The following is a 25,877-nucleotide window of genomic DNA, read 5'->3' as shown; positions in this document are numbered from 1 at the left end:
CATTTTAGCAATAACTAAATATATAAACCAATTTCAGAAAATTATTATTTTTTTCAAGGCATAATGTGGCATTATATTTCATCTATTGGGTATTCATTTTAAACACAATATGTGTCAGGTGAGAGATCACATGCTAAAGGAATAAATTGAATGGTATTTAGGGTTTTTCTTTTTTAAAGTAATCTTGAATATTCAGGAAGACAAACTCAAATAACAAGCAGAACAAACTAGGCTTACTGATAACCAGAATAGTAAAGAAGCAGGTGGGAAGAAGGGTCCCTAAATAATAAGACAACTCAAGATCCAGATTGTCAGAATGACAATGGAGAAATGTCAAAATCTTGTATAACAGCGCCATGGCAGTGATTTTCTTCTAATAATCAATTATTTAGGAGTAGCCTTATTTTTTGTGTACCCAAATCAAAATGCAGTAGTTTAGCATGAAAATTATGGTAAAGTTTTGATGGATTTACAATTGTCTCCTCCCAAATCAGCTGATTTTTGTTTTATACACGTATTTCAAGACAAATGGATTTATTTTTAAGGCTTCTAAGTGAAAACAGCTGCGGTGTTTCTCCCTGTCCCCGCTACACTCCCACCTCTAACCCCAAGAGGGCAGTATGTCTATAAAGGCTTGGTTTCACTGGCTTTTAAAATGTCTTAAGGTCAAATGGTAGACCTTCTAAGTCTTCTTATTGGCTAAACAATAGGATTGGGAAAAGGTTAGAATGCCCCTATCATTCAGAGTATGATTCAGAGTGGCCATAGATAAACTTACCTCTGTCTTATAATTCCAAAGGCACTGAGGAGGTGGTCGGGGGACACAGGATGGGAAATTAATATTTATGAAAAAACAAAAACCTTGCCCCCCCTTTTTTTGTACTGGCTTAAACACTAAAAGATGGGAGAAGCTTTCTAATTCATTTTGGCCACCAGATTCCCAGTAGTATAATAGTATTATGGGTGTACTTGTTTGTTATTCCCCTCAAGCTAAGACCACATCACTGATAAAGCATTATACAAAGAAAAATGGTCTAATCAATTTCTCAACTCTCCGTGGCTGATAACTGTATCAGTCCATATCTTCTAATAATCTTGTCACAGGGTCAGTAAGTAGAAGGGCCAGAGTATTTCAGGAAAAAAACAAAACACAAAAAACAATCCTCCAATGAGCACCTGTACATATGCATACATATGCATGACCAGATTTGAAAATAAGGAAAAACAGAAGCTGAGGCAGTGTCTTATTGATATAATTTTTCTTTAGAAGAGGGGGAGGAGGACCTGGGGTTCCTGAATTAACATGTCACTTAAAACTAAGAACCCTAACAGAGCACAAAGCTATGGAGGAGGCAGAGGTCAGATGTGACCTGCCAGCTCGGATGCTGTTTCTAGTGACAAATCCAGAAGTGCCATATCCCACGGGGAATGTGATGACAATGAGGCTGATGACAATAATCAAGATGAGCAGAAGAACATGTTGCATGAGACAAGCATGTAAAAGTACCAAACTACCCATGGCTGCTCCCAAACATTTACTCATTTTGTGCAGTGATGGTACTAGGTTGAGAATTACAGGAACTGTTGACGTGGACCCAAATGCCACCACCCTCACTGGCCACTAAGTTGTCCATCATGTTATTGAAATCCTTTTTTGGTTGTGCCAGTTTTTGTTTTATGAGCTCATTTAAGAGACTCACAGTAAAAGGAGAGGCCAAGGAGCCTCTACTGTTACTCTAAGTAGCCCTGAGCTGCTCAGGGAACCCAGGATCTTATTTTTCCACAGTAGAGCTTTAGAGATGGAACAATGGAGGTTCTTTAAATTAATCAATAAATATGTAGTGAGCCCTTACTCTGTGTCTAGAACTTTTGAAGCAATGATGTAGAAGAAATATACCTTGCCCTCAAAGCATAACAGAATTTTAGAGTTTGAAGGACCTTAAAGGTGATTTAGTAATTTTAAAATTGAGCTTGGACTATGTGGCATATATACTCCAGGAAAGAAGGCTTCTTAAAGCCTTCTATATAGGTGAGAAACCCTTATACAAATTTGTATAGTCTGTAAAGTCTCAGACTCCTGGGTTTGGCTTCCCTTGGTCTCTTCTTCTAAGTCACTATTTAGAGAACTGACAGTAAAGTCCTTAAAATAACCTAACCAGCTATACCAACAACCTCAAAATGTTAAGAGTCTAAAGAAAAGGAGATAGTGCTCAGAAAAATTCAAGGCAATCTTGAGATATTTGTTTTGTGTGTATATCTCAAGTTAGGTGACAAATAAGCAGGCTATATTTAAAAAATAAAACCTCTTTAATCTGATTTAATAAATTTGATTTGAACCCAAGGATTGGTAATAGATAGTAAAACCCTAATTCAGTCTTTTCAGTGAGAACTCACACAAAGGGGTCTCAATGAAAATGAAAATACTTAAAGGGGAAAAATGAAAATGAGCATATTCCAGTTCTTGGGGAACAGAGAGGATATTATGGGCTAAATCACAGAGTCTGTTCAGTATTCTACAAGCATAGGTGGAAAGAGGAAGAATTTCTCAGGACAAGATTCTCAGACCCAGGGCCTTTGCTTGATAACCACAGCAATAGGAATTTCCAGATGGCACAGGAAATAAAGGGCAAGAGGGCCTGCTACTATTTAATTTTTTAAAAGACTATTACAAGTCTCCTACTTAAAAGGTCATTCTTGTTACCCTGCATGGTTAACAACAACAACAAAAAAGAATGATGCAGTTGGTTATGAAAATAGCTTTTAGAATGATTCTTCTGCTGTTTCTACAATGTGAAAAATGGAACCTTGTCATGGAATTTGCCTTTTAGATCAATTATCTTCTGAGATCCTTTCTCTGCCTCATATTCATCATCTTAAAGGCAAGCACAGTGAAGAAATATTTGAACAATAATCTAAAGGTAACTTTCAAGAATCATAGAACCGCCACAATAGGATTTATTTATTAGTCTGGGGAATATCTTGACAAAGGTTTATGTTGAATTAGGTCAGTTCTCCAAAGCAGATAGGTACCCCAAATTAAATGCCCTCACTTTTTATTACACATCTCTCCCCTTTTTTTAAGGAAAGAAAAAAAAAACCCTAATACTAGTAAATCTAGTTTGAACAACTCACTCATTAATATCACACATAAAACTCCTTTCATTAAAAAGGTCACTGAAGCAATGTTATTCCTAGTCAGTAATTTTTTTCTTTGTAGAGAAATTCAATTTTATCCTTCACACTTGGGCAATGATTTTTTTTTTTGGAGGGTGAGGTGAGAAACAGAAAGATAGCAATGTATAGTCCATGAACTCAAAGGGGAGAATGTCTATTTCTTCCCCCTTCCATGTTTTAGGTTTCACTTCAACATAGGCAAAGTGTTGCATTAGCAAGCTATTCTCAGAGGCCTACTTGAAACACAGGATTCTGCTGCCAGGCAGTTGGTCTTTCCTTGGGCTCATGTTTTGCACATACAGAAAAATTCCTATATAAGGATGAGGGACAGAATGTACCCTATAAAACATTAGAACTGAGAGATAGCCATTCCTCTGTAGTGCCTTCAAGACATGGTCAGTAGAGACTCTTGTATACCAAAAGTTATTCTGTGACCACTTTCCCTTCTTAAATCCCCAATGTTGGTTTATAAATATTGGCTTGCCATTGGATGGAAAAGGAAATCTGACCTTGTAAAGTTAATAAAAATCTTGGACACTTAAAAAGTGTCATGGAGAAATTCCATTTAAATACTATATGACATATTTGCAATCCAAAATGGTGAGAGTAAATTAAAAGATAAACTCAAATATTCTCATAGCCCAGACCTCTAACTCTTTCATCCCTTACCTTTTTCTGTTCACATGTAGTGTGATATACTAGTGACTTACTTTACAAACTGTGGCCATTTGTGTCTTACCAAGAAAACTTGCCATCTCTCATTGTTTTCACCTTCATTATCATCATCCTTTTCATGGTTCTGTGTTTTTCTATAATGTCTCCTTTTGTGGCGGAAGGGAGTTCAATGGCATAAATGGATGTCACATGTTTAGGCCCATGCTTGGTACCTTTCTTTTGATTGTCATAAACTTCTATGTTTTAAAAATTCACTTCTTACAGTGCTTAACAACATACTTAGTCTTGTGCTCAGAAATGTTTCCTGGGGATCATGACAATGATGACAACCATCTCAGCATAGGTGATCTGGTTTGAGGATAGTGGTAGATGACAAAGAAAGTAAGAAGAGGAATAAAGAAGTCACATTTTTTAGAAACAGTAACAGGTTTTTTTTGTTTGTTTGTTTTTCTTTAGTGAGGCAACTGGGGTTAAGTGACTTGCCAAGGGTCACACAGCTAGTAAGTGTTAAGTCTCTGAGGCCGGACTTGAACTCAGGTACTCCTGACTCCAGGGCCGGTGCTCTATCCACTGCGCCACCCAGCTGCCCCAACAGTAACAGTTTTAACTAGGAAACTGTCTGAACATAGACTGCTTAGTCTATGTATCAGTGTCAACTGAATGCAAAGTCATATTTTGGCCCTTCCATTCATATACCCATAGAATGTGGTTGTAGAGAAACTTGGATATGACTTTTCTTACAGCATCTGGAATTCAGATCCACTAACTGTCTGACTATATAAGTTCATATTTCCAGGGTCATGCAAAAGATCCAAATATTCATTTGCTTTTCTCAAGTCTTCTGTCCTTTTGACTTACATTTCCAACTCTGTTTTCTGCTTTCTATATTGGAGATGGGTCACCTAGCAATCATTTTATTTCCATTTACTGTAAACATTCTGAATATTTACAAATGAGGGCCACAAGAATTTCATTTAAGCTCTAGAAGCTAGGTTCCAGAATAAAGTTTAGCCAAAGGTGCATTTCTAGCCTATTTAATTAACTATCTATCGGAGAATGCCCTGGTGGCTGGCATTTTAGTCATTATTTCAATACTATGAACATTAGTTATTCTGTTACTATGTAGTATTTGAATGCCTAATGTGTGGACTGTAATATAACATGCAAATAAAATTTCAAGGAAATATGAACAGCTCTAAAGAATCAGGGTTAAGCAAGAACACTTTTGAGAGGGCAAGAAGAAATCAATATTGCACCAACATTCTCTACTGATTGGAAGTACACCTTCTGTTTCCTGGGAAGTAAGAAACCACTATGTTTTTGATAAGGGCTAAAATTCTAGCTAGTCTGTCTAAAATATCCAATGAGTGGTCGCCAATAAATTATAAGCTTTAGCAAGAGTTAGACTTTTAATCATTTATTAAGGAGAATAAGAATTTGGTAAAGAGAGAAAGGCCTAGATTTCTATCTATTAAAGGGAGAGCACATTTCTAGCTCCCTTCTCCGCCAGAGTCCCCAGGAAAGAGAGGGAGACAGAGCGCCAGTCTCTTCCTTCTTCCTCCCACTAGCCAAGGTCACTTCCTGACGCCAAAGAAAAGACTCCTGGTCTTGCCCTCAAAGACCTTCGCTTCATGGGCAGAACTCTTCTACAGTAAAGTCTCCAGCAGGTGGCGTCATTCCAATCGTTACATTTTGGAGCTCATTTGGTTGATAAATAAAGGCTGTAATTGCAAGAGCTGAAGCTCACATACTACTTAATTGCTGTATATGGCCTTTCTCATTTTATTACAAAACTTAGGGGTTTTTAACAGAACAATAAGAAATTGGGTTTTCTTTCTCAAATTTCTGAACCTATACCTACTGCCCACCAGTAGGCCCCTAATTTGCCGTATTACTAGGATATAAAATTTGCCTTAAAGCTTTCATGAAAATTAAAGCACAAAACCCAGAGCAATACTATCTGATATATTAAAATCTGGTATAGTAAAAGGGGTCTCTTGAGCCCTATTTAAACCTTTTTTTCTAAGAGAAAAGAATCTTTTAGAAGTAATTACTCTAAGAACCAATACTATTTTTGTCAATCCACAGGATAAGATATGTATTTTGCTCTGTGTGTGTGTGTGTTTGGAGAAACAAATAAGTAAGGACAGAATAGGAGGAACAATTAGGATCTAAACCAAAAGGTTATTCTGATTTAAGTAAGGAGAGAAGAAACAGAATTTACTAACTTGAACATTTTCAGAATTGTGACACCCTCACTTTTTTATATATCTGGAGATATAGCTTGTTATTTTTGTGAGCACAGGGGAGTATGGGCCTTATCTGATGTTTTCAACTTCCTATTTATGTTTTAGATCTGTAGGTTTCTGTTCAGAAGTTGTCTGGGATATCCTGAAACATATATACCTCTCTGAGTTTTGTCTGAAAAAAGGCAAATTTAACTAACAGCTGGTTAGTGGATTGCTCACTCAAAGGTAAAATAACAAGGAAATCTTACTGTGTTTGAGTAAGGCTTAATACGGTTACAAATAAGGCTGATACCTCTTTTTTATTGGGGATATTCTAGTTATCATTAACATAACCAATCTTTTCAAAACTAGAACAAATACTTTACAATGTCAAAATCCTGGATGTATAATTCTAAGATTCTTAATTCCTTTCAAAACCTCCTTGCCCACTGTTGCTGATCTTGCTTAAATCACATGTTATGTCTCATGATTCATATATGAGTGTAGACTAACTCATTTATAAAAATCCCAGAAAAGCTCTAATGAAAGAATTAATCTTCCCATTAATGAAGCCACAAAATATGTATTCATAAACTTGTTTAACCTAATAATAATTTTCTTATAATTCACATGGATGAATGTATTGAACTGCCATTTCTAAACTGTAACTTAATTGAACTAAAAAGTAATCAAAGTTTATAGAATTTGGGGATTACTTGTACAATCTTTCTATAAAATCAAATTCAAATGATATTTTCTATGAGGATGTTTTGCTATTATATGTTCGTACGTTAGAGTACACTGTGAATCTCTTGAAAACCATACACTACTTTTCAGTAATTGGTAAACAAATAACAATTTGTTCTATTTGGCCCAGAATGGAGAAAGGGCGAAGGAAAAGAATTGTTTATGTATATAAAATTGACAATATTTATGAGCAAAGCTACAGACAGCAAACAGGATAAGCAGCAAAATAGGATAATACTTAATGTTACTTCCAACCAACGTTGCTAGATTTTTAAAAACCAACCCAAATTAAACTCCTTTGTCATTTAAAAAATTAGCACATAATATACAACTTTACATAGTCCAGAGAAAAAAAGATCTTATGACACTGTTCTGAGGAATCCTTATGTTTATAAAAATTGAAGGCCTAATTTTGCAAATACAGCTTTCTTAAGCTGTATGAGCAAATTTAACAGACATGAAAGGCACAGGATGATATTACGTTGAAGAACGTATTTGTAAATTTCATAAAAATTAGTCATGTTACCAGAAGCATCAGAAGGAGTCTCAGCATGAGTCTTTAACATGAGGTCCTGACTGAATCTGAGACTGAGATAGTCTTTGTATCACAAGTTTAGAATCTGAGGGTAAGACTGAACACTTAGAGAGCAGCTTCTTTCTTATTATGAATACTTATTTTGCTAAAAAACAGTTTGTTGCTAAATGCTAGTACCAGACATTTAAAACTTCACACTGGATTATTTTTTTCATCAGCTAACTTACTATACTTCATTGTTTTAAAAATATATTCTTCACAATACTGGCATTTAAAATAAATTAATATCAATTATTGAAAGAATTTTAAAAGTCAAATCCTGCTCTATGAGCTTCCTATGTTGGAATACATGAATATAGGGAGTGCTTTCAACAGAAAGTTACATAGTTCTACAGTACAACCTGTCTAAAAAGGCTTGCAAGGGACCAGTACCTGGTCTCTTTGGGTTAAGCAGAAGCATAGGCAAGGGGAAAAATGACTTGGGTCCAAGTGGAGCTTGTCCCCATGACATGCTGAAGAAATGTCGTCTTTTTGTCAAAGTACCTGCCTCCACTTAGATTTAATGCTACTGAGATGTTTGACAGAGAAATGAAGCATAATAACCTATGCAAAGAGAAAAAATATGAAACAAAATGATTTTTCAATGAGATTAAATTTTTACTATTAGAATTGATTTAGGTTTCTTTCAAATTTTCTTCTCACTAACACTGGGTTTTGGCTGGTCAAAAAAATGTTTTATTGAGAACCTCTAGAACAGTGCCAATATTAATACAATTCTGAAACAAAAATTCTCCATTTGTATTCATTGAAAATTCTGGTTTTTAATGAAATAGCTAGCTCTTTAGTAGCTAAAGTGAAAGTATTGTAAAAACCAACATCATATGATTAAACCTCTGGAGAGTTGCTAGGTTGACCATGTTCATGTAAATTTCTCATATTCCATGATTTTTTCCACCAGAGATATGGAAAGTCAATGAAGAGATGATGGATTAGCTGTTCTGTTCCGTAGCACTTAGTGCATGTTTTAAGGTGGAATGTTGATGCTGATACTTCTGTGAACTGCACTCCTAGTAGTGGCTAAGTTAAAATAATCTTTTTGGAGCCCAAAACAAGGCTGTCATGAGTCCTAATTGCCCTTTGCACTGTCCATTATGACTCTAATAATGAGTGCCATCTACATACTTGTTGTCCTTTGGATTCCTTCATTTCAGTCCAGTGACTGAGTTCCTCTTCTCCTGAGCTGTTGAGACCTAGAGAAATCCAGCCTATCATCTCTTTTCGTTTCATGCTGCGCTTGTTATACACGGACAGTATGAGGGTCACATCTGAAAGCTGAAACAGCGCCACTTGAAAAACAAAGGTTTCCTTGTATATGGGATTTGGCTGCCCTCTGCGGATGGATGTCTTGCATTTGGACATCTCTTGACCCATGGAATTCAGAAGAGTTAACTTAACATATGTATCTAAAGGGGGAAAAAGACCACAAACAACATTTTGGAACATAAACAAAAAAGAAATTTTAATATTTGCTAAGATTATTATGTATTAACATTCTCTAAGGATATGGCGTATACCATGTTAACTGAAGAAAGTTCAATCATTTCTACTTGAATACAATATCATATAGTGTGAATAGAAAAGTAAAGAGGAAACTAGGTAAATAGTTTTGGTGCAATGATGACATAACCTCAGTATTTCTATATGGTAACAGTGGGTACCCTAAGTTAGAAATTTTACTTAAAGGTATACCTCATAATCCTTTCTCCTCCCTCACATTCCCACCACCACCCATGCCACCTCTGCTGCCCCCATTTAGCCTTCACTAAGCAGGATTTCATAGCATTATTAGACATTTAGCAAGCTCAAATTAGCCACGACACTATAAAGCATTCCACTGTGCTTTTAGAGATAAGAATAAATAAACAAGTGGGAATGAAGGCAACTATGAAAGGAGGGAGAGGAACACATAATGCAAAGGAGACATCAAAACAGCTTAGGATGAAATGCCAAAAAAATCTCTGCATGGATGTGGTTTTTTTTTTTTAATATTTTTTACAAAACATTTAAAGACCAAAATGAAGCCGAATGCATTAGGTGCTCAAAGTTTAGAAAACCAAGTAAAATGTTCTCTTCCCTATTTTCATGCAAGATACATTTAATGTGCTTTTTGGGGAAAATAAAAATAAATGCTGTAGGATTTTTTTTCACAACTGAATGTGAAATTTTGAGATGTTAATACTTTTATGAAATATAAAAAAATTTGATGCAATGTACAGTGTGTAAAATGAATTTTACTTATGCATTGCTTTCTACTACTTAGGTGATAAACATTCTCTTTAAAACTTCGTATTTTCTAGTTCTTTTGACCCATGCAAATGGTATACAGCATATATTGCTCCATCACATATATTTATATATATTATAGTAGAATTTCAATTAACATGGAAGAAAAATTGACATGCTTCTATAACAAAAACATCAAACTTTATTTCTGCTGTATGAACCAAAATAAAGTTATTGGAACACTAAAATTATTTACCAACTTTGGAAAAAGAAGCTCTTCACATATTTGTAACTTTGTAGGTGCTCTGAATACCATCATCCATAATCAGAGATAAGTCTACAGTTAGTTGTACTTAAGAGTACCACAGATAATAAATGTGCATTTTCTGGAAACCAACATGGTGGACAGCTTCACTGCTGGCAAGTTTTAGGGTTTTGCTTTTTGTTGTTGTTTGTTTTGCATGAAAAGACAACATCCAATTAGCCTCTACAGGAACTCACCTCGGATTATATAAACCTGTCCACCTATCAAGTGTTTTAGACAACAGAACAGTCCATCTGACAACAGGGGGTGGAAAGCAGTAAAAGAAATAATGACCAGATGTCAATCGTTGGGTGAGAGAGGGTCAAAGGTTAAAGTTAAAGAGGAAACACTGTTTTACTCGGAGTGGAAGAACACAAAGTTTTAGCAGTTTAGTTCAGATAGAGGATTGAACAAAAGGGCTGTTGGGTAAATTTCATGGAATGAAAAAATTTTAAAGGTCATTGTGTAATCTTTAGCAAAAAATTACACCATTTAAAAAGGGACATCTTTGTAACAATATATACTTGGTCTAAAGCACATTGAACATAGAAAGAATCATGCAAATGATCAGGCTATAAAAGACTGGAGAAGGGTAATATAAAGTACTTTTTTTGTTATTTTACTGAACCTTAAGCTTATTCATGCAATATCTAGTATAAAAATACTGACATTAATCCCAATATAAATTATTATTAAATTGTTTGAAATGAAAATGATTCAAAAGTTAAACATTAACTCTAATATTATGACTTTTGCTCTTAAATGCTAATATTTGCTATTTGGATATAATTTGATCATTCTAAACATAATTTAATCTAAAACTTAGACCTAATTATTTATGGAGTGCCTATAAATTATTGGAAATTGTAGAGAAAATACAAAGAAAAAAGTCTTTTAGTTAATTTATAACCCACATTTATATCATTTTTTAAAGAAATGCAAATTGCATTTAGTTTACCAGTCTACTGTCAGTCATCATTATCAATCAGTTCTTACACTTTGGTCTAATTTTAAAGTAATAGTAATATTTCTTAATCTGAAAACTCTATCCACTCTATATTTTGCAAGAATCTATTAATGATTAAGCAGAGACATTGAATGTTATCAATAAATCCAAAGTGTAATCAACTATTGATTATTTAAGGAGTTATAATCTATTCTGTGTATTAGACAAGCTAGCTACTTCTTTTTCTCTCTTGGTCCCTTGGTTTTAGGCCAATGCACAGCTTATCAATATTACGGTCAAAGGGTGGTTATAATAATAGGAGGGTCAATCCACTTGAGTTTATTCTATTGTAGTATAGCACACCTAATTAAAACTTATTTGTCAAAGACATTAAGCTGTAAACTAAAATATAGATTTCATGCTTTCCCTCAAATTATATTAACATCAGTAATTAAGGGTTAACGACAATATGTAGTATTTACTCATGTAATTTCCTCCTTGTTCCTGGATATTTTCATTGCAACATATGAAGGAGAAGGGTAAAAAATAGCAAAGGAAAGGATATTAATGAAAGTATCTTGGTTCTTAATATTAATGCTGACAAAACTTCATTCATCTTTAAGATTTTTTCATTCCCATTTACTAATGAAGAGTAACATTCATAATTACATCATAAGTTGTTGCAAAGATAACTAGAATCTATATTCAGTATTTATGAAAGATTTACAAGTGATTGAAGGGTATTCATTACATTTTAAGTTTTTCTTTTAAGTTTTAGTAAGAGGTTTCGACACATTTGGGCCAAGGGAAGAATGACCAGGAAGCGGCTTAAGCCCTAGTTCACTGCTTATGACGTTCAGCAGAGTTAGAAGCGCACTTACAAGATCAGAAGCCTTTCCCTCCCAGTATCCCAGCCTAGGCAAGTTAGATGGGGAAATACAGATAAAGGTGGCAAGGAAGGAGGGGCAGCGAGGCGGGGGCTGGGGCAGAGGCAGAGGAATGGTACCAACTAGTATTGAATAGCTGACTGCTTTAATTTATCTGCCCTGGCAAGGATAAAGAACATGTACCTTAGAGAAGTTTCTGCTGGCAGCAATTTAAGAGTAGAGAAAAAAATGTAAAATGAAGGAGAATTACCTGGGGAAAATAATCTCTTCTCAAAATGTAGTAGTAAAAAACATAAAGAGAAAATACATGAGTAAATACTATGGCTCATAGTAGTACACTCAGAGAAACACAAGGGCATCAGCCTTTTATGTAAGAACAATAGTTTTACATAGTTCTATTAACTATTGCATACTTTAAAAATGCTTTATTTTTTCCTTTCTGCCATTAATAGTTAATAGTTCAACATTATGATAAAGCTACTTTATTCAAGTCACCATAAAAAATTAAAAGTCTTGTCAACTCATAACTAATATTTTGAATTTCAGATTTATTTCCCAAATGATTGGAAATAGAAAACATGAAACAGATTAGTTGATGATTGTACCATTTCATTTTTATTGGGTAGGTCTAAATGATAGGATTGAAGTCCCCACCACTGAGAGTCCCACAAGTATAAAAAGTATTAGGATTTTAAAAATTAAAAAAAAAAAAAGATTTTCACTCACTGGGTGGTCTGTTTGCTGCCAAGTTTTTGAAGTGGCTGCCTTTTATCACTTCTGCTGATAATCTGCCAGTTGTGGCATTATAAAGCAGGCCAATGAGGATTTCTGGAGTTGAGCCATGTTCTAGAGACTGACAAGAAGATGTACTTTCACTACAGGACATTTCTGACATGCTCATCTGGGAGCCACAGCCCTGGAATCATAAAGAAAACTTTTAGAAGTATTTTGTGGAAAAGACACATTAAAGGATGCATTGTTAAGACTTTAATTGCTGGAACTATATAGGTAACTCTCAAGAACAGGCATTATAAGGACAGTTCTTATATCATCAGGCTAGAAAAGAGGTTACCACTGTATTATTGTTTCTTGTTGTCTTTTAGTAATATAAAAGCTGGAAGAAGTAAAAAGGAGATAATAAAATGTTTAATAAATTCTCTCTTCCACTCAAACAAAACACACACACACACACACACACACACACATCTTGCATATGGTATGTAATCAGTACTTATTAACTGACTAAATGATTGAAATCAGAAGCAAAATCTATAGAATTATTCCTTTGCATCGTGGGTGCTTTACCTATAGATAATAAAAAAGTGTGATTATATACTTTTACATATTCTCTGGAGTTATGAACTTATTAATAGGTAAAGCTTCATTGAGACAGAACATTAACATTCAAGCACTCGACTGATAAGAGTACACTTAAAGGAGTATATCATGAGAAGAAAATCTCTCCTAAAAGCTTATACTTTAATTTTTGAAGGCCCCTGATAAAGTAAAATTTAACCAAATAAATCGGTTTTTCTACATGATTTATCTTTATCTTCCCATGAATGAAAAATGTAAAGTGCTTTATACCGATCTTCTGAAGCTAAAGAACAAATAGGCATAAAGAATCTAGTACTTTTAAGCTGACATCTAATGTTACTTATACTTGCAAACCCAACAACATCTAATTGGTAATTGAATCAATCTACTGGGTTCATTTTAATAAAATTACAAATGTATGTTTTTTTAACCTTAACTCTTAACCACAGACTAGAAAACCCAAAATATTTACTATGAATTTCACCAAGCAATGTACGAAATATTGCACATTTCATATTCCCAAACCACTGGCTAACAGGAAATACTTTTGTTACTCTGGCTTGATAAGCATTTATGACTGTTGAAAAAATGGAAGAGAGAGATGTTTCAGTGAGCATATTTTATCACATATATTTTAGGGTCAAAAGTATGTTCTTATATATTTTATGAGTTTTCTATAGTAGGCAGCATCTGTTAGAATATTATGAAATCTATTTTTCACAACATAGTGCTTCCAAGTTAGAGTCTATTAACCTGGATTCTGATTATAGAAAAATAATAGTTCACATTTATATAGATCTTTCTTGTTTATAAAAAACTGTCTTCCCAAGTGTGAGAGGCAAACACCGGTGATATGTACTCCTGTACTTTAGCAATATGGCCATCTTTGGAGAGGGTTATGTGAAAGGCATTGGGATTTTAAAAGAAAGATGGCTGATTCCTGCTTCCATTTGAAAAGTGAACGGGGAAATTTCACCTTTTTCCTCCCATTGTCCGCCTCCAAAAGTAATAGTTTTAATGTGCTGTGGGATCTCAAGCTCCACAGAAGTCTGGTAGGATTTGTGAAAATGAATGGCTAAAAGGTGTCATTCTAACAGGTTTCATTCTGTTTCAGCCATGGGGGAAAAAAAAACGAGAATTAAACTGGATCACCTGACTTTTCCAGAACAGTCAAAGTAACTATCTACCCAGTGGTGGAAATCTCATCAACTACAACAAAAGCTACATAGAAATAGCTATGGAAATGGAATGATTGTAGTAAAAACAAATTAAATATGGATACTGTATACTCAAGTGGTTTCTCTCCTCAGAATATTCCTCAGGGCATGCTGCTCAATTCAGTGTATATCCCGAGATCTCCACCCACTCTCTCTGCAGTTCCCATCATTAATTTCTAACTGGGGCTTGCCTAGGTAGCAGTAGCTGTTGGTGATTAACCCACCGTCAAACAAATTCCAGTCATTACTAGGTATCCTTAAAGGAGCAGTCCTACAGGCAAATAACAGTAAAAGTATCACTTCCTCCTATGCCTACCCAACATGGCATCCTATTCCTTTCTAGCACTTTCCCTCAAGGGTGAAGGGTTATAAGACATTCTATGAAGGTAGGAAATTTTTTTTTCCTTCAGGGAGAAGGCAAAGAATAAACTGCATATATTGTCTTGCCACATTAGAATTAATTATGCCCATCATATTTCTTTAAGTGATGCCAAAATGTCAAAAATTAAATGAGAAGTTTAAAAATATAGTAACAAAACCATGGATTCTACATGAATTAAAAACTGGTTCAAAGAAAAGGCACAATAAAACTTTATCAACTGTAGATTCTGTACTGTTACTTCTGCTTTTACATCATAAACATAAACTGATTTCAATTTGGTCATACACTCATATCTAACAGTTCTTTTGTCAGGGAGTTAAATGCGCAGTGCCAATTATTGCAAATTTTAAGATTTCAGTGTTAAGTGAATTTATTTTCACTGTTTCTAAAAGGTATCCTGGATTTAATTTTTTCTTTGATTCATACACACAACCTGTCCCTCATGTTTTCCTGAGGATGGGGTGGGGTGGAGGGGGTGGCAAATAATGTCGAAGTATTAAAAAAAAAAGGATAATTCCCATTCCAATGCCAGAGCTGCCACCTTGAGTGAGCTTTACTTCCTGGAATGGTGTCTCTTCCTCAGGGCCTTCTCCATGCCCCAGGGAAGTGAACATTTGGAAGCTTGGCATGGTGAAGATAGCTGGAGGGAACGGCTGTAGGAATCTTTGCAGCAGGAGCCGCTAATAGCTGCAGCCCCAGAGAAACCCAGCATGAGGGGCTGGCTATTTAGTCTCCCAGTGAGGTAAAAAGCACTGAAAAGCCCGAGGGAAGGAAGAAAACTCTGCAGAGGGCCGGGCCTTGTTCTAGTTAAGGCCGGAATAAGCAGCTCAACTTGGACTTGTGCAAGAACTGTGGGCAGCAGCTGACTCCTTTGATCTGTGTTCCTTTCCCTTTGGCTCTGGACAAAACTTTCCCTCTTAAACTTTGTAACTTTGAGGCCTGGGCTGGAGCTCACTCACACTAATTACACTGGTCTGTCTGCAGTTTCCTTGTGCTGGACTTAAAGGTGGGGAGTAGCCTCCTTGGGATAAGAAGGGAAAAGGTACTTGGTGGAAGGGTAGTCAAAGAGAACTTGGAGACAGGAGGTAGTTCTAAATTCATTATTATTTCTCCTCCTTCTTCCCCCCTCCTCCTCCTCTTCCTCTTTCTCCTCCTCCTTCTCTTTCCCCTCCTCCTTCTCCTCCTCCCCCTCTCCCTCCTCCTCCTCTGTTGTCATCTCTGTGACTCTGAATCATTTCACCTCAGAGGCCCAGTATTGGGCCTCATTTTCCTCATATGTAAAACGAAGGATCTTTACTGGCTGACCTCAAATGTCTCTTCTGGCTCTATATGTATAATCTATGATCTCATGGTACAAATTGAATTAATAGAGGAGAGACATGTATTGTGGGAAACAGTTATTTTTCTGCTCAGCACATTAACATGGAAAATTCTAACAGGTCTGATTAAACACAATAGACTGAGGTAAAATATGTATTACATAACAACAATACTAATATGTAAGGGAGTGGTCAGGCTCATTAAGATCCCAATTCTCTTGACCAACTATTTTCCCTCAGTAATAGGGTGAGGGAGGGGAATATAGGAATGGACACAGATTTAAAAAAATGACATCATAATGACATTGAAAAGAATTATCAAGGAATGGGGGGGGGCTGCAAGGCGACATGGCAATATTTTGTTGTTCAGTTGTTTTTCAGTTGTTTATGACTCTTCATGACCCCATCTAGGGTTTTCTTGACAAAAATACTGGGGTGGTTTGCCATTTCCTTCTCTAGCTCATTTTGCGGATGAGAAAACTGAATCACACAAGATTAAAAGTGACTTGCACATAGTCACACGGCTAGTATCTAGGGAACTCTGTAAGAAGAGTCTTCCTAACTCCAGACCCAGCACTCTCTAGGGAAACTACCTGAGAAGTACTTTATACTACTCTACTGGATGATTAAACTATTGGATTATTATACATATGATTGATAGTAGGGGACAGTCCCTGGGAACTGATCTACATGAAGGAGGAAGGGCTGTAGTCAATAGTCAATAGTACAGTAGTCAAAAAACATTTATTAAGCACCAACTATGTGCCAAACACTATGCTAAGCACTGGGGATAGAAAGGAACAAGACAGTTTCTGCTCTCAAGGAACTTAGAATCTAATGGGAGAACACATAAAAAGAAGCTAAAGAGGCTGGGGGACGGGAGTTGGGGTTGGTAAGGGAGGTTTGTTCTCAGCAGAGGGGCATGATGAAGTCCTGCAGCCAGGGTGGGAAGTGATCAGAGCAGTTGTGACGACATCTTGCAGGATGAATTTCTGGAGATGAGAAAGTGCAAGAGAGCAGCTGGTTAGGAAATGATAAGGTGAATGTCCTGGGTACCCTCCTCAATTGAAGGATCTGGAAGGAACTCCTGATGCCCTCCTTTTACCCTTTAGAGGTCTTTGATGTTTAGTTTTATGACTTTTTTTTTCTCCTTGTTTTCATATTTTAGTATAAAGGATGGCTCTCTGACAGCTGGAGAAGGGAAAAATGTATAAAGGTTATGTAAAAACAAAAGATGTCAATAAAAACATTTTTAAAAAGAATGTAAGCCACTTGAGTATAGTTATTGTTTCATTCTCTGCATTTATATCCCTAGCACCTAGCACAGTTCCAGACACATAATAGGATTTTTTTTTTTTTAGTGAGGCAATTGGGGTTAAATGACTTGCCCAGGGTCACACGGCTAGTAAGTGTTAAGTGTCCGAGGCCGGATTTGAACTCAGGTACTCCTGACTCCAGGGCCTGTGCTCTATCCACTGCGCCACTTAGCTGCCCCACATAATAGGATTTTAATAAACGCTTGTTCACCAACTAAAGTTATAGGTAAAAAAAGGAAGGTTGTTTTATCTTACAAAAGGGAACACAGTGGAAATAAAAGCAAAAATGATTAACCATTTGGCCAAGATATAAAAATAAATTTTGTGGCCCCAACAAGAATTTTATAGAGATCTTGGTAGGCCAACCTCTAATGAGTCACCCAAAACAGAATCTCTTGGATAATAACTGTATCTGTTCAATTTAGTTATATTTCAAAAGAACAACATTTTCCTTTGAATTAACCTAAGCATTTAATGTTTGAATAAATTTATTTTAAACTGTGTATTAAATTTAATTTAAACTGTGTTTCCATTTATATAAATGTAAAGATTTTATCAGTATTTTTACTAGAAAATATATAGAATAATAATTACAAATCCCTAACACTTACTATCTTCTAAAATATCATCTAGGTTATTGGTTAGTCTTTATTGTCTACTGAACAATGCTGATAGATATCCTTTTATTCCTAACATGTTTATGTCATTACCAGTTAAAAATTTTTTTAAAAGATAGTGCTGCCCCCTGGTGACCCTAGTTTCACTTGTAGATAATATTTGATAATTCTGAGAGGTTAGAATTCCTTTGTTTAATATTAAAGTTAGGGACACCTATATCCCAGACTAGAAAAACAGAGCGCTTCATGCCATATGACACAAAAGTGTGTTTCTATACATTATGTAAAATTACTTATGACTCCTGAGTATTATACAAGGTAGCAGATGGAACAAAAGAATTATATGCTTTACTCTATAATATTCAATATTTGGTGAATTTGGATATTTTATTTAAAATTATTACTACATTTCCTTGTTCACTATGGCTTAAAGTATTGCTGACACCTTGTGGAAGATTTTGAAAAATAATTTATTTAAATTCTATTTTTAATAAATCTCTCTTTTGATTTTTTGGTAATATAGGAAGTCTTCATGAATACTGGACTTAAAAAAAATTCAAATGCCATTTATACTCTTATTGGTTCCTTTTGAAATATGCTACTTAATGAAACTAAAATTTCTACCTTACATAAACAAAATCATGAGGGTAGATTAATAACCAAATATGCTTCCAATTGCTTACTGTATATATACTATCTTAACTTACCACAAACTTAACATATTTAAAACCAAATTTATAATTTCTCCTTCAATAATAGCATCATATCTTGACTCCCCATCCTTATCAATGTACCTCAATTATTTTAACATCCAAGCTTGAAACTTTGCAGTTGTCTTTGACAACTTTCTTTATACCCAAGATCCAATCAGAAATGAGCATCTGCCATTTTTTCCTTCAAAATGCATTCTACATCTTCTGTCTCTCCTATAACCACAATAAAGTCCAACTCCTGATTACAAAAATATTTTCTAGCTGACCTCCCTGATTTTAGTCTCTTATCCTTCCAATCCATACTATACACTGTTGTTTGATCAGTCTTACTTTAAAACAACTTTTGCATGTTATTTCCCTGCTAAAGCATTTTAAATGGCTTCCTATTTCCTAGTGAATCATGTTTAAATTTCTTCAGCAATCTGTTTTTTAAGGCCTTCCTATGATTTGTCTCCATACTACTTCCTTGACATTTTATTTCTTACTACTACCTCACTGAAATTAGTTTTCTCAATGTCCCACAGAAAAAATTCCTGAATAATCCTGTCTTTGGCTTTGCTGATGTTTCTTTTTGCTAGAATGTTTTCCTTCTTTTCTAGCTTATGCCGTCCATCCCTCAAGACTGCTTCAAACTCTACCTTCTCTGCTGAGCCCATTTCTGATTGAGCATGCCTTTCTTTGAAGTCTGAGAACACTTGTAATTGTACCAAATTGGGGACGTATCAAACATTATTTTTTGCAGTGGCTGTTCATGAGGCATTGAATAAAACTTAGTAAATACATGAGGCCAAAGTAACTCACACTTTTGGCATTGCAATGTCCCAGTATTGTTAACCTCATGGTAGCCTCATGCTGTACCTAGGAAGGCATGTCACTTGATTCCTGGGTCTACCTCCTTCTGAATGAGCTGTGTCCTACTGAATGAATAGCTCCACTGTAAAATTCCATGGTCAGTGAGCGTATGGGGGAGAGAGAAAAGAAATCTTTTCCTTCTCTCCAAAAGTCAAGGAACTATTCCTATGAAGGGCTGGGTAGTTTTTTCTATAGCTGACTCTCTTCTTTGCTACCAGGGATCTCACTTTTCAGGGATTTTTTCTGTTTCACTTGGCTCTTAAAATGTCTTGCTTTCTTCTGATGCCATTAACATATCTGACCTGCCAATGTTGAAGATGTTAAGCTTTCCCCCCTTCATTTGAAAGCCCGTCGTTACACATTCCACACATTTATTATAGAAAGTTTACTAGAAAAACTTAACAGGGGGCAGCTAGGTGCCACAGTGGATAAAAAAAGCACTGTCTCTGGATTCAGGAGGACCTGAGTTCAAATCTGACCTCAGACACTTGACGCTTACTAGCTGTGTGACCCTGGGCAAGTCACTTAACCCTCACTGCCCCACAAAAAAACCCAAACCCCAAAACCTTAACGGATCTTTTCCAATTTTCTTTTGCATATTGTCTTTTTCATCTTTAAATGTCTACAGGATGCTCTTGCTTATTTGGAACTTTTAAAAAAACCTGGTTTTACTTTCCAGTGCTTATTTTCATTTTATAAGTTGATAGTGCTCATATTCTTCCATTATCTCTTCCCCCCAAATTCTACAAACCAGTTAATATTCTGAATCAATATTACATTTTCTGCTGTATATGTCCATGCAATGAGTAAAATATTTGCTGAGTTTTAAGGCTATTTTGATTTCTTTGTTATAGTAATTTATATATTTTTTAATTTCTATATGAGATTATTGTAGTTATTTTTTAAAAAGTTTTTTTTTGGGGGGGATAGGGCAATGAGGGTTAAGTGACTTGCCCACAGTCATGTAGGTAGTGTCAAGTGTCTGAGGCCGGATTTGAACTCAGGTCCTCCTGAATCCAGGGCCTGTGCTTTATCCACTGCACCACCTAGCTGCCCCAATTATTATAGTTATTATATACATTCTTTTTTCTACCCATATCCCATTTTTTCAATCAATAACTTATTCAAAATCAAAAGCAAAAAGGACCCAAATCATTTAGCTTTCCCTCCTCCATTTCTTTTCACTGTTTTATGGGAAAATGACTTATAATCAGAACATAAGTCTAAAAATTACACATATCTTTTCTCCATTTTTTAAAAGCTTTGTACTAGTTCTTATCCTTGTTCTAATAAGGCACTGGTCTAGTGGTAGGCGAGGCGCTTAAGCTGATTCAGGAGTGATTATCACAGTAATGATTTATTTTTGTATGTTAAAATATGGTTAATATAGTTGTTATGATGTTATTAGGTTCATGCTATGTCTAAAATATTCTGACTTTTAAAGAAAATAGTCATAACATATAGTCATGAAGCTTCTATGTAGTCTATAATTTTTAATTCCTCTTATCCCTGATGTATATTTTTCTAACAAAATTTCTGACTTTGCCTATTGCCCTCTTTGCACTGGATCAATAAAGTATCAAAATATATTTTGATTTAATTTGGAAGGTTTTATCAAGTTAAAAAGAATTATATTGATGCATTTTTTTATATCACAGTCATTTCAATATTCCTATCCAGACTGAATCTTTCCTGGTGACAAATCAAAACAATTAAAAAAAACCTGATAGTGACATTTAACAACATATAAAATACTCAGTTCTAGTTATCTCACTTTTTTCTTTTTCTTTTCTTTTCTTTTTTTTTTTTTTTTGCTGTGCTGGGGAAGAAAACTTTTATTATCTCTTCTCTCAGACATCCAAAAGTTTTTCAGTCAGAATTCTACTTTCTCTTGGAGATGTTTTCATCTGTGGTTATGTATTTTTTTTCTATTTGTCCTGCATATTTTGCTTCACATCAATTCATACAACTCTGACCATGTTTCACTGAATTCTTCATATTCTTACTGCACGATAGCATCCCTATCATGTTCTTCTGGGAGACCTATGATCTTTAGGTTGTCTCTTCCCATTCTTGCCTTCAAGATCAGTATTCATTTTGGATAGTAAGTACAATTTCTCTTAATATCACCTTTTTACTCCTCTTATTCTAGCTTGTCCGTCATGTTTGTATATCTGTATTCCCAATCTATCGTTCTCTCTTTTGTTTCTTTGGTGAGGCTTGCCATTGTGGATTCCAGCTTTTCTATTTTGCTCATTATTTTCTGTTGCAGAGCCACAAATTCTGCTCTCATAATTCTCATTTCTCTTTTGAATCACTCAGGGACAAGTTGTGGTTCCACATTCTCATGTCCACAGGGTCTTCTGTCTGTTTCATCAAGTGTTGGATCATTTTTCTTTATTTTGCAGTATTTATTCATAGATGCCTGAACTCATTTACTAGATCTAGAGGCCATATTTCATTCTGCTATGAATTTTTTCCCTGCTGATTTATCTTCTTATGTCCACTGTCGTTGAGTTTTCTTCTTCCTGAGATCTTTAGTTATTTCAGTCTTTTTTCCCCTCCCTGACCGTCACCCATTCTCTTTGTAAATCTGTCCCCTCTGATGGTAGTTTCCTTGGGAGGTGGATCTTAAAGCATTTCAACCTCCTCCCACGCTGGACAAGTCATGGTTCACCAGCTTAGGTCTGCCCTGAGTGACTTCTGGGTAGCCACAATTGGCCCCAGATGGATACTGTGATCTTTCCTTCAGGCTTAATGGAGTGCTACACAGTCTGCCACCTTCACACACACATGCTTGTGCTGTGTGTGTGTGTGTCTCTCTCTCTCTCTCTCTCTCTCTCTCTCTCTCTCTCTCTCTCTCTCTCTCTCTCTCTCTCTCTCTCTTTCTCCTGTCTTGGTGTCCTGTCCCCTGCTCTTTCCATTCCTCAGTTTTCTGGCCCAGTAACAGCAGTTCAGAAAGCTGCTACACTGGTGCCACAGGGTTGGAGCCCTTAAAGGGCTGTGCTCTGGCTATTCATTACAGTTGGAGCAAATTTCTAGTCTTAAGCTGATATTGTCACAGCACTGGAAATAGAGAGGGGGAACAGGGGCATGGGGTTGGTTTTTGTTCCAGGTCTCTGGGTCCTCTAGTGCAGCCATGCTGCCAGAAATGAGGGAGGTGGGGGAGGGGTGCTGAATGAGCTCCTGGTCAGTGAGCATCAGTTAATTTTTTAAATGTTCTTTTGGCTTCTGGGTGTCCTAGACCATGGCAACAGCTGAAGTTACTTTATCTTTGGAGCATTGTTGCCTTGGGTCCCATAGATAGTAACTGTCTCATTCTAATCTAGGTCTTCTTTGAAGTCTGTCACTCCATTCACCACATTATATTGCCTCTCCATTGGCAGAAACCTAATTTTTGCTCCAACTACTTCCCACTTTTCCTAACAGTTCTAGCTTCCCTGGTTCTCTACAACTCAGCTCAAATTCCACCTTTGGAAGCAACCTTTCCCTCTCTTCCCTTCCCTCTTGAGATTATCTTCCATTTGTACTTTGTGGTGAGTAAAATGCAATAACAGGGAAACTGAGGAACATTTCTCTGGGCAAGGTTAAGTTTATTAACAGTGATACATATAGCTGTTAATAAAGTTGGTCAGAATAGCCCCTCAGTTAGGACAGTGGCCTCCTTGAGGAGCAAAGGAGGAGTCTCAGGTGGCTGGGAAATGTTAAAATTGGCTGCAGCTGGAAAAAGTGGGTTGGCTTCCAGATGTGGATGCTCATGCTCCTCTCTGACAATTGAGGAATGTTAATTGTTTTATGGGATTCACCTGCCTCTTGTAATCTTGGCTAGGGGACCAGAACCATCCTTGATCTCCACTAAGGGAAGATCAATCCCCCTCCCTAATTTCAAAAGGAGACAGAAGGGCAGAATGATCTTTTGGGAAGGGCTCCAGTTAAGCTGATTCTGGTTTACAGACCACAAACAGGCTCCTTACAGGACTGATAACATCATTACCTCCCAATTACACCTTCATGCCAATTCAGGGGCATTCGCAGAGGACTAGCATCTCTAGTGTGAGGGCTTGCCAACCCATTTTCAGGGCTGCTCATCCACTTGTGGTATCTACCTGTCAACCAACTGTCATATGTGGCGCCAAGAAGCTGTAGCATGAACAAGGGCCACACCCTGGTAAACTCTCTTGGCAGATGGACTAAAACCATAATCAAGGTAAATTGACAGGCCTCAAACCTGTCAGCCAGTTAGGAAGACATGTATCCTAACCATTCCCCTGGAGGAATGAGTGGATGAGAACAATTTGTTCCAATTGCCATGAAGGAGGATGAAGTAGGTATTGTAGGATGTTTAGAGAATGGTCAGACCTCAAAGACACCAATATTGTCATCAACTGCATTCTGGGACATCATAGTTGTCTTGACTTGTCTCTTGCCACTGGATGTCAATGACTCTGGAAGAGAAAGTGAGGCTGTCGGCTTGTGAAACTATGCCTCGCTTAAATTCTATGTATGTGCAAGTCAAGATATCACCTGTCATTGGTTCTCTTTGAAAATGAAGGATGAACAAGTCAATTTGGACTGTGAGAGATGCATTTTTGAGCTTAACCGAGAAATGGGGCTTGACAAAAATGGGGAATAGGGTCGATTACAAAATGGAATCAATGATTAAATCAAACAATATAATTCTAATTTCCTCAACTGTTTATAGCTTATAGTTATTTACATGGCTCCCCCTCCCCGCCCCCACCCCCCCACCCCCGTTAAAATGCAAGCTCCTTGAAACAGGGATTGTGTTTTTGCCTTTCTTTGTATTCTCAGTGTTCAGCAAAGTAAAGTGCCTGGGACATGGTAAAAGCATAGTAAATGCTCACTGAGTAAATAATAATCATCTATGTTTTGCTTATCAATTCTGTTTTACTTATCTTTTTAATTAGTTAAAAACAAGAAAGAACAGCTTTCAACCATTCTCTAACTGCTTTTATTAATGATGACAGTGGAACCATGGACTTGTGTGCTATATAAAGAAGTAGAAATGGAACAAGAGAAAACAGAGTAGAAGACTGGCTGAATCAATCACAGAAGAAATTTGTACTGGAGGTAACACAAGTTTAGAGAGCCATGAAAGTTTTTTCTCATGATATTTAAAAGATACCCTGTTCTCTTCCTGGGGGAATTTATAGGACAATCATTGGGAAGAAAAAATAATCATACAAGGCAACATTACCCAGAAATGGTGAACAAAAGTGTATTAATGTGAAGCAAACTATCTACCTTCAAAGAAAGAACTGATGTTGATGGAGCACAAACTGAAGCATGCTATTTTTTTTACTTTCTTAAATTTTTTTCTTTTATTTGAGTTTTCTTGTACAAAAGGACTAATGTGGTAATGTTTTACATAATGGCACATGTATGATTGCTTACCACCTCAGGGAGGGGAGAGGGGAGGAAGTGAAGGAGGGACAAAATTTGGAACTCAAAACTTTAAGTAAAAATGTTTATTATTTTAAAAAGTGAATTTTTTAAATTAAAAAACAAAAATAAAAAAGTGTATCAATAACTAATGATCCATATGCCTATTTTATAATATCTGTAATTTCATGAGAATGATCTAAACACATATCAAAATTATGCTTGAGAAAGAGCAGTTTCAGCTGAATGATGAGGTCAGAAGCCAGACTGAGGAGTTATGAATGACCTCTAAATTGCCACATAGAATGGCCTTTTCTCAATCCTCATCCTTGCTGACCTCTCTATAGCCTTTGCCACTGCCAATCCCATTCTTCTCCTTGATTCTTTTTCCTCTGGTTTTCATGACACTACTATATCCTGGTTCTTGTCCTACCTGTCTGATTTTCCCAGTCTCCTCTGGTGGCTCTTCATCTAGTTTCCACCTACTAATTGTGGAGGTTAGAGGATCATAGAGTAAGTGGAGGGAAGAAGAGTGTAAAAAGACTAGATGGTAGGGGGGCATGTTATGAGGGACTTTAAAAACAAGGGGATTGTGGCAGCTAGGTGGCACAGTGGATAAAGAACCGCTCTGGATTCAGGAGGACTTGAGTTCAAATCAGGCCTCAGACACTTGACACTTACACTAGTGTGTGACCCTGGGCAAGTCACTTAACGCCAATTGCCTTACCAAAAAAAAAAATCCCCCCCCCCAAACCCAAAGGGATTATATAGTTGATCTTGGAGGTGCTGTGGAACCACTGGGCTTTACTGATCATACATAGCTATGACATGGGCTTGGGGAAGATTTCTTTGGTAGCTGAGTGGAGCACAGCCAACAGAAACTTAAGGCAGAAAGACCAAGCAGAAGACTATCGTTATAATCCAGGGGTGAAATGATGAGGGCCTGAATAATAATAATGGTG

At 36.3% G+C, this 25,877-nt stretch overlaps 1 protein-coding gene across 5 annotated transcripts in view; it reads right to left on the bottom strand.

Annotated features, from left to right (window-relative positions):
* Window positions 1–5,450: 5,450 nt before the first annotated feature.
* Window positions 5,451–25,877, bottom strand: part of SYT14 (synaptotagmin 14) — a 239,104-nt gene continuing 218,677 nt past the window's right edge. For 4 of the 5 annotated variants that reach the window (XM_044004094.1, XM_044004095.1, XM_044004091.1 and 1 more), the window contains 3 exons: window positions 12,506–12,695; window positions 10,144–10,200; window positions 5,451–8,822 (listed from right to left, as the gene is read on the bottom strand). In XM_044004094.1, the coding sequence (XP_043860029.1) occupies window positions 8,509–8,822; window positions 10,144–10,200; window positions 12,506–12,695 (561 nt within the window). In that variant the 3' untranslated portion in view covers window positions 5,451–8,508. The remainder of the gene's footprint in view (window positions 8,823–10,143; window positions 10,201–12,505; window positions 12,696–25,877) is intronic. The other variant, XM_044004092.1, reaches the window with a different exon arrangement.

The sequence above is a fragment of the Dromiciops gliroides genome, chromosome 4, assembly GCF_019393635.1.
Source record: "Dromiciops gliroides isolate mDroGli1 chromosome 4, mDroGli1.pri, whole genome shotgun sequence".
Lineage (NCBI taxonomy): Eukaryota > Metazoa > Chordata > Mammalia > Microbiotheria > Microbiotheriidae > Dromiciops > Dromiciops gliroides.
This window is presented reverse-complemented; position numbering and strand designations above follow the sequence as displayed.